General features: G+C 39.0%; 1 protein-coding gene across 7 annotated transcripts in view; it reads left to right on the plus strand.

Moving 5' to 3' along the window:
• LOC105199233 (helicase domino) overlaps nucleotides 1-10,422 on the plus strand; it is a 31,698-nt gene that overhangs the window by 17,926 nt on the left and 3,350 nt on the right. For 3 of the 7 annotated variants that reach the window (XM_026137966.2, XM_026137967.2, XM_026137970.2), the window contains one exon: nucleotides 97-5,689. In XM_026137966.2, coding sequence (XP_025993751.2) covers nucleotides 97-3,162 — 3,066 coding nt within the window. In that variant the 3' untranslated portion in view covers nucleotides 3,163-5,689. Of the gene's footprint in view, nucleotides 1-96; nucleotides 5,692-6,905; nucleotides 6,942-7,374; nucleotides 7,541-7,871; nucleotides 8,363-8,551; nucleotides 8,837-8,972; nucleotides 9,813-9,966; nucleotides 10,339-10,422 lie in introns of those variants that run through there. The other 4 variants (XM_026137968.2, XM_026137969.2, XM_026137971.2 and 1 more) reach the window with 3 other exon arrangements.

A 10,422-nucleotide genomic window follows, 5' to 3' on the forward strand; every position in this document is an offset into this window, starting at 1 on the left:
TTTTTCTTCTCACTTTGTCGATTGTTTAATCCTCGTGTCGCTTGTAGTATAATTTTTATATTAACTGATTACTGATTTTATCATAATGAATTTTAGCTGACTCCAATTGAGCGATACGCGATGAAGTTTGTCGAGGAGTCCGAAGGTGCGTTCTCCGCAGCGCAACTGGCTGCAGCCGAACGGGAGCTTGAGCAACAGAAAAAGGAGTGGGAACTGGATCGGTTACGGGCACTACGTGAGGAGGAGGAGCGGCGCATGCGGCTCGCTGACGACGACGAGAAGCCGCTGACTTTTGGCCGCGAGGATGCGCAAAATCAGGTTAATAGCACTGCCGCCAAGGGCGGTTCCAGGCGATTAGTTAGTAAGAAACTAATGGTACCGAGTAGAAGAAGTTTGCGTAGACGTGGCGGTAATAGAAGGAGACGCGCGCGTAAATTATCGTCGGAAAGCGAAATTGAAACTACTAGCACGGAATCGGACTCTGATTCAGAGTCGCAGGAGGAAGACGTGGTTGAGGATAGTCTTGATGAGGAATCGAGTCACACGGAGAGTCAGAGTCAAGGAGATGAGGGCGAGGAGGAAGAAGGAGAGGATGACGAAGGAGAAGGCGGAGAAAACGAAGAGAGCGACGAAGAGGAAGAGGCCGGCGAAGGGAATGAGGATAGGAGAGCGAACAATCGCGACGATTCCGAGCGAGGAGGGGGTTTCTCGAGACGGAAAGGACGTTTGGCAGGTTCTGGTTCGTGCACACGAAATCATTTCGATTTAAACAGTCCACGCACCAGATCCCGTGGAAATGTTCAAATCAATCTTTGGACTTTGGACGTAAGTCCGATCCTGCCCGGTGTAAAACCGAATTTTCGTCGGCAGAGTAAGAAATTTCATCGCGCTAAATCCGAGGAAACTTTTTCCTCGCCATTATCAGTTGACGCGTGTCGTAAGAGAAACATTCGGGTTAATATGAACGCCAAGGTTTCGGCTAATTCCGATCAAAATTCAAAGACTGAGATCATTGAAACGGAAACTGATCGAGGTTCGTCGAAGGATAAACGAGATCCAAAGAAGGAAGATCGGAACCTCGCGTCGTCCTCGGTTAATTCAAATAGCGTGGAACAATGTGTTGCTGATTCTAACGCGGAGCAATCTATCGATAATCACGTAGACTCTTCGACATCAGTTAAAGCGCAATCGGACCAAACGAGAACGTCGGAACTGATCTCTAATGACGCAGTGGACGAACAAAGTGTTAAAAAGGAAAACGAGAAAAATGATGAGAAAATCACGAATGGTACTAATTTAATCACGATCTGCTCAGTTCAAGTAACACGGTGTTCGCATAAAATGTCCACAACTCACAGAAAGCTCGAACCTGAGGTAAATCGTAACGAGGACGCAGAGAATCTCGATGTGAATGTCAGTGCGAGCGATTCTCGTTCTTCGTCGAACACGGTGCAACCAGATGCATCTTTGAAACGTCCGAAGGAGACAATAGCTAAGTCCAAATCGGAATTCGGCGCATCGGCTAATTCTTTATGTAACAATACGCGAGGGAAATTGACCATTGCCGCACCGAAAGAGTCTGATAAGAGCGGCGAGTCACCTTCTAGTCGTTCGGTTCCTCTTTTACGATCGAAAGCATTGCGAAACGGAAGCCCTGACAGGGCTGACACAATTTCTAAACCAATTGCCATATCCCGTGTTTCCACTATGCAGAAAAATTCCAAAATTAATGTAAATACTGACGAGGCTTGTGGTAACGCGGTCGAGGATAAAGATAAAAACAATTGTGATGAAGCTCATGACGATGTCGAGTCAGCGATATCCACGACGCAAAAGTCTGGTCAGAAATTTAATTTGAAAAGCGAAAATTCAAACATTTTGCCCCAAGTATCGGAAAAAGAGACAAGCGATACGGTATCAAACGCGCCTGACTTTTTAATACCATCGGTAAAAAGTGAATTTAATTCTAATGAACCCAAACTGAAAATACGAAAAGTGGATAGCGTGATTCAACGAAGCGTAACAACTCGTAATTCAAAAATTCCCTCCACTGTTAATCATGTAGAAGAAAGTAACATTCGATTGATGATCGACAAGATCGATTATGTATCGGAGAATAAATTAGGTTCGCAAACAAAAACTGGCCAGATAGCGCGAAAACCCGACAATTTGCAGCATTCACTTGTTGAACAGAGTAGAATCACGCGATCGACAAGTCACTCGTGTATGCCTCCGCCTCCACCACCTCCGCCTCTACCACTAGTTAACAATGACGAAACAACGCAAAATTTACCGAAATTGATACCAAAACGACGACCGGATACTCCCCTTCCGCGACCAATTACGAGATCTGCAGCGAACTATCCTTCTGTGAGAATTGATCCGATATTGCCTAATCGAGTTGAAAAATACACGACCCGGAACTCAAAGCAGTACCAGGACAACGGCCTGGTCAATCTTCCGTTTAGACATAATAAATCGATAACGCCGATGAAATCGGACTCAAAGGAAAGTCCGGCGACGCCCGTGATCTCGATAAAACGTCGTCCGGACACACCCCGACCTAATATACCGCCCAGTCATAACAACGAACTAGTACCCAGGATGACGCGTTCAGGATCGCTTTTAAATTCCACTTTCTCACCAAAGTCAGCATCGTCGCCGTTGTCTTCTTTTCCTTCCGCGCTTAGGACGAGTACAAAACAGGTACGAATCCCATCGACGAGCAGCGAAAACGAGAACACGAATCTGACATCGGCAACCTACGAGAAGCCTCAAAGAACGGCCAAGATTGTGGCTATTATTAGTCTGGATACGAGAAATAACAGTAGTAAGAATTCATCAGATCAGTCTAAATCCAATGTCAATTACGAGATGAAGATCCAGGACAAGGAACTTCCTGTGTCTCGATTGTCAGATTCGTTGAAGGAACAGGAGACCGTTCCTGAGAGCTGCGACTCGTCCGACATAAAGTTCAGGAGACTGCGTAGAGAAACGAAGCGCGCTAGAAATATATCAAGTTTGGAAGACGAGGATGGTTCTAACGATGTTAGCGACGAAGATCCACCGCAGAGGAGATCTCGCTCTTCACAGATCTCTCCCTCGCCCTCTTCCTCCGCAGCGACACGATCCGAAAAAATGAAGGGCACCGCAATATCTTGAGCCACGCTGAAGTATCACTGTCGACGACGCGAGTTATTCCGTCAGGAATATAATTGCTATTTGACAAAATCAGTCAAATATTACTATTCTATTATTGCGTCTGCTATTCAATCCGCCTACTATGCGCGTGATGCCGGGTTTGTGCTTAGCATTTATCGCATGATACTTTTATCTCGATGCTTCTTTTATTAATATTCTTGCAGTGTAATATATAAGTTTAATGAAAGTGCACACACTTTTCATAATTATTTGCGCATTAATTGCGTATTACAATAACAGCTAAAAAGAAGCAAGAGATGTAACATTTACTGATTTAGATTACCTCTTAAGATTTGAGGTGAAACTCGTAAATTCATTTCTTATGTATAAACTTAGATGAAGATGGATTTTTTCTTACAGGATATCTCATAAAAACCTTAACGATGTAATTTGAAGGTAAATTCCTGAAATCGCTATGAGATGAAAATCCTTGTACCAAAATGAGGCTACAATAGTTTTTAAATGAGAAGTGTTCAAAGTTGGTGAATCGAAATACGCGGGTTCGAATATTGCATATCACACAATAGTGCAGGTATTCCTAAATGTGATTCTTAAATTCTTATTTTACATATTGATTTTGCGTACACCTTCACTATTCCATACTGTTCATATTTGAGCACGTATATTTCAGACAGTTTGATCTGCGAACTCTTCTCATTTGAAAACTGTTTAATATAATCTCAATATTTTTGTATTAAGATTTTTGTCTCAAAACGATTATTTTTAAGCATTGTTTTTAAACATTGTTACGGTTTTTATGGAAACCCCCTGTATATAGAAAAATATGAAATTATTGATTAATGTATAGAAATTACAAAAAATTTTTTTTAGAGAAAAGTAAAAATTGAATTAATTTAAAGAGATAAAATTAAATTGACACGACCTGTAAGAACAAAAATTTTGTTTCTGTCACCTCTTATTTTTTATCTGAAAATTTATAAGTGTAAAAAAAATGTTTCTTACATTTGAATTTAGATGAATTTACTGAATGTTGTTATTATTTGTTAGAGCTTTTATTTAATTATTTATCAGCTTGTTTCTTTTAGATAAACGAAAAGCAAATAAAAAATAAGTGAGAAATTGTTATTTAATAATTAAGTTAATAATAAACATTGAGAGAATTCTAATGAGAGATGCATGAAATAAGAAGTTTCATGAGATAAAGACGGATCTAAATCTGGTTTTTAGAAACGCCTGTAATTAATCGCGTATTGAGAATACGTCCTTTGCCCGTGCTTATGCTATATTTATCGCTTAGTGACTGTTTGATTTTCCCTTCAGAATAATTCTGCGATTTTTATAATGAAGAATTCTATAAAGAACATTTATGAGAAAAGCTTTTAAATAAATTCTAGAATTACATACAAGAACAATTCCGTATTTGGAAAATTACTTAAAACATTTTCAATCTGAGAGAATGAAAATTTTGAAGAAAATTCCACGTGAGAACAAATCGGAAATAAAGAAAACTAAGCATTGGAAAAAGCTTCCGCACGAGAGAAGTGAAACAGAATCGAATAGACACTTCCAGCGTTAATATAGGCATGAGTACGCATCCTCTTGTACATAATCACGATATGATTACGATAAACAATGTATTTCTTCCGGGTTGTACCGGATAATACACGTGTAATATTTGTAGCGTTGTAAATTGTACTCTGGTTCGCCAGCCCACTCCTCCCCTCTTCTCATCTTTATTCGTTGTAAAGATATCAACAGATCCGTTTCTGTTGGCTGCACTTTCTGCTATCTTAAACCTTGTTCTCTTTTGTTTTGTTCTGCGAATATGTTCTGTTAAATTTGAAAGCACGGGAAAGTGCTGGCAGCAAGAGGCGGATTTTAAATCACGTATGCCTAGCGATTTATATAAACGAGCATGACGAGCGAAATGGACGAGTGTATTATATTAGAAATGAGGACCGAACTGACTTCGGTCAAGCGATTCTCTAGCGCGCTTGTTTAATGCGCATTAAACTATCCATACACATATATCGACAGGCGTCACGAGTAAGAAACGTGATAAGGAAAAAAAATAATATAAAGACTGGACGAAGCGCAGTAGTTTAATCCCTATTTCCACTATTTCAGTTCGAATTTTACTTGAATCTGGAAGGGAAGTTTGATATGATAATTTATTTTAAGTAATGTGTTACACTAGTTGATACCCGGTTGATACTCGGAAAAGTATCGACCAAGACGAGGAAAGGCTTTAATCGTGCCGCCTTGAGCTACGTAATTCACAGGACAATGACCTGATTATATTATATATACATGTTATATGTATGTATAATATATATACTACATATATTATTGTGTATGCGTAAGGATGTCCTCCCCTCGCCCTTTCCACTTGCCTCATCCTCCGCCACTTACACACACATACACACACACAAACACACAGTAATAATTAAGTTGCGTGCCTGTATTTTGTATGATCGAGCGAGAGTTCGAAGAAGAAAAAAAAAAATAAACGAGATATTCCTTGCTATATTATAATGTGTAAACCCTTATTTCTTGATGCGTTTCCAAGTCTGTGTCGATCAAAGGTTCAGTTCCGTTTTGGTGTCAAATCATTCTCAGCTCAATGTGCTTGTTTATATTTAATCGCGATTTAACGCGAAAAACGAGAACTTTCTTTTTCTTTCGATATGTCGGTTTGGTGTGGCAAGGCTATCATGACCGCACATTTTTCGAGAAGACATATATATCTACCTTAGCACGCATAAAAAGAAAAGAGAGAAAAGAGCTCCAATAAAATTGTTCCATTAAAATGGCACCAAAACACTGCCTTTGCCATTCCAAACTTGGAGTCCGCAGCAAGATATGAGCAGGCACATGAGTGAGATAAGTTATTGCGTCTATTTGTACATTTATGCGTTATGTATATATATCTCTTGACCTAGTATATATACATAACGTGAAAGAAAATAACACAGTAATGACGCATGTAAAGGAATATATCGTGAAGAACTCTTTCTCAGGATACTTAGAATGAGAGGAACGAGAACCTTTGAGCGTCTATGGATGTCCTTTATTTTTAGAAAAATTTTTTAACAAATTTAAATCTACGTTTTCTTAGTAAAAATTTAAATAGAATTTTATTGGTTCTTTTTTTGTTAGCAGTTTTTTAAGATTTGATATCTCGAATTAAAATTTGAATCGAAACTCTCTGAAAGCAAGATAAATTTGAGAATAAATATATTTAAATTCATTTTAATAAATTTATAATTTAAACTTTATTTTATAATTGAATAATGCGAAAAATTTCGCGTTTTGATTTTATAATTGAATATAAATTGAGAATATAAATTTCTTGAATTTATAATTACATTTTTTTCTTCTCTTAAGAAAAAATGAACGAGAATACCGGGAAGAGTAGTATCGCCTCCTTTCTCTCTTTCTTTATTTTTATTATTTGTTGGAAGTTTATTTGTCGAGTCCGTCTTTCTGTAATCTCGAAATTATTATTTATATTTTTGTTATATGTATGCAGATCTATTAATTACTGAAAATTCAGTTTTTAATCTTATTGATTTAACGACAAAATTCCTTAAAGCAGATCTGTTAGTCACAGAAAAGTTAAAAATGTGAAACGTGTCAATAGCACATCGTAAATTTAGCGAGTACAGAAACGGACTTCATGATGAGAACGAGGATTCTCATAAATCGCATGATATCTCACGTATAACTTTAACGTCTTGCAGATTTGGTTATCGGAACACACGATGGAGCAAATGCCAGTAAGTGTAAAATAATATGTTTTATTTCTTTTCTTATGTAACTTACAAAAATTTAAGTAAAAGATGTCCCATATTGTTTATTCATTTATTCACCATTAGTTACGTTTTAAATTTGTATATTATTAATTACGTTATATAATTAATATATTTTATTAATAAGTTTTTGACTTATTATTTGTGCCATAGTAAAATGAAGAATAATAATTTTATGATTTTGTGACACATATGAAATCAATTCATTTTAGAAGTATCAAATAGATGAAGCATTTAGGATAAAAAAGTAAAAAAAATATATAGTACATATGCATTATGAATATTTTCAGAGAAAAATAGAAGTGCAATGCTCTTCAGTTGATAATGAAATGCAATTTTACAAAAGAAACTAGAATTATTGAATCTGTTTTCGGAAGATTATAATTAAGTCTTCTTTTAGATGTGGTGCCCACCGACTCCTCCTACAACGGATAACGATGTGTATATCGACTATTCTCTAGGATTTCTGTATGAGAATGTTCCTATGACAGAGGCTCAGCTACCACCGATTTATGTGAAGAAGGAACGGATCAGGAATCGAATTGAAATCGGTATCACTGAGGATGGTGAGTTAGCTTATAAATTTTTAATATTCTTTAATATTTGATCGACAATACGTTACTTAAATTAACTTGTATTTGCAACTGAAAATTTTGGAAGATCATGTAAAAAATTTGTCCCACGAAATTCGTTAAATTCTTTTATACATGAGAAATAAACGCTAGTATTCTCGTTAATTTGCTCATTTTGACCCTTTATTTGTATTATTGTTTTGTTTTATATGTTTAATGTGTGAGCTTGCTTCTTTTTATTGTTCAATTATAATAATGGTCAAATTTTTTTATTTTATGTATATCTGTCTTTTATTTCGTCAGCTTAATGTTGCTCTTATCGCAGGTTGTCGACCAGCAAAAATGATGCGCCATAAAGAGGAATCTGTGTACGCACCAAGATCGCTCTTTGATCGGCCATCACCGGCATTGATGAAGATGCGACGCGACATGAAGCTGTACAAGTATCGCGCAATTGCTCGTCCTCCGATACCGGTTTTGAAAACCTCGTCACACGTAACGAAGACGTCGCCGGAACCGGATCAAGCCATGAATTGGCTGGTCCACGAGGAATGGAGTCTGTTGCATTCTATCCAGAACTATCAAGGCTTACCGTTGAACACGATAATCCTCTCGCCTGGTCACACGCCCAATTGGGATATGGTAGCCGATGTTGTCAACAATGACTCGCGTGTATTTAGATCACCCAAGGAGAGCAGGGGCAGATATGACTCTGTGATAGTGCCCAGAGAGGAGGGTAAGCTCATGTACGACACTACGCCAAAGAAGCAGAAGAAACAGAAAGGAAGTGTTTATAAAACACTGCCAGTTTCTGAGGTATGTAGTTGTTCTGACATCAACAAGTACGATGGCATCAAAGTATCTTGTCCATTTCTTTTAAAGATTTTCTACATAATCTCTACAATAATCTGTGTCCTGGATGTTATGTACTTGTTTGTTACAATAGAAAAAAGTAAATTTTATATGGACACTGTTCTGTATCTTTTTTTTTCTTTTTTTTTTCAGCAACAAAGTAAAAGCAACAGATCGATGAGAACATCGCAATTACACAATCAGGATAAAAACAATTCCTTTACGTCGACTGGCGCGCAAAGGTACGAAATCATGAAGTCTGTATCCAACAAACGAACGCCCACCGTAAAGCCGTCCATTGTGAATCAAATGATGAGGAATCCTACGAATACTGCTGTCCTGGCAGAATACAAAGTACAGAGTGACAATTCAGTAACGCCGACTGAAGTTGCTACGCGACGCGCCGATAGAATAGCCAAGGAGAAACTGAATAAGGCAGTTAGTATAAGTGACAAAATTTATCTTTGTCTAGTAGAATAAAAATAAATTTGATAAAAGAGAGCGTTGTATCAACATATATTTGCTTGAAATAATTGTTATCATTGCTTTTACTTATTGCATTAATATATTTCAGGAAATATTGGTTAATCAAAATTTACAGTCACAGGTTTTAACACCGGAGCAACAACAACAAGTTGCAGCTCGCCTGTTACGACATCAGCAAGAAACTGCTCAGTTGAAGCTACAGCAACAACAAACTCAACAACAACAACAGGCTGGCCAGCAAGTGATTGCAAACTCTGTTGCGCCCCAAATTCATCAATTGACCCAAGCTATTCCATCGGTAACTAGCGCGAAGGTTGCTGCGACTAGCGTGAGTTTGAGTAATGTAGCAACTACAACGGCGACAGCTACAGTGGTCAAAGCTCGACCTGGAAGTGGACAAATGGCTCTGCAGGATGTGAGAACGACATCGGCAAATGCGATGCAGGCCGTTCAACGAATCGCTACGGCTAGTTTGGTGTCCGCGGGTCAAACTTCCGGAGCGGCGAGTGGTCAAAAGGGAAGCCTGGTGGGCGTCACGATGACCACGACGGCGTCAGGAAGTAAAACCCCAACGGCGGCACAAGTACAGTACTACAGGCAGCAACAGCAGCAGGTATTATTGCGGCAACAGCAGCTGAAAGTACTACAGGCTCAAGCCGCCAGTGGACAAAAAGTATCCGTCACGGTGTCGGCACCGGCAGCGGCAGCGGCGGCTCAGCAGGCGCAGCAACGAGCAGCCGCAGTTACCCTGATGAAACAGGGTATCGCTCCAGTAGGAACTGCGGGTACTGTGACAACGCAAACTGCTGTGGGCAAACCAACAATGACCAGGACAATGTCGGAAACTGAAATGACTGCATTACTGAAACGACAGGCGCTACAGCAACAGGCGAAGGCGGCTGCTGCCGCAGCGGTTGCGCAAGTGCAGGTGAGTGTTTTGACGAAGACACAAGATAAAAAAAAGAATATAAATAATAAAAATGTTTAAAAGATAGAAAAATGTTTCTCATATATAAATAGAAAAAAAAAACGCAATTTTATATTGTCGAAAAAGTAATTGGCTGCGGCTTTGTTATATATAGATACCCGCCGGGCAAACAGGAATCACACCAGCTGCGGCGCAGATCTTTGCTCAAGCCGGTCTGCAAGTGCAGCAAGCAGGGACTTCCGCGGGTGGTACTCCAGTGGCGACGCTTGTGAAAACGGCCAATGTAGCGGGTGCTCGTACCGCGACGCCCCAACAGATCCGTCAACTCCACCTTCATTCACAAATTCTCTCGCAGAGAAAATTGCCGCAGAAAGTCGCGCAGCTGGCTCAAGTCGCAAATAAAGGTGGCGTGCAAGCACAATTAATCGTACAACCTACGAAATCGATACCTACGACCATGACAGTGCAGCAAATTCAGCAAGTAATGAAGCATGTTCAGCCCTCGGCAATGCAGCAATTCAGTCACGTACGTAAAAAAATTTGAAAAAATTTTTTATTTAAGTTTTGCTACTGTAGTCAATAAAAAAACTTTCTATGAAGCTATTTTTGT

The sequence above is a fragment of the Solenopsis invicta genome, chromosome 14 (genome assembly GCF_016802725.1).
Source record: "Solenopsis invicta isolate M01_SB chromosome 14, UNIL_Sinv_3.0, whole genome shotgun sequence".
Taxonomy (NCBI): domain Eukaryota; kingdom Metazoa; phylum Arthropoda; class Insecta; order Hymenoptera; family Formicidae; genus Solenopsis; species Solenopsis invicta.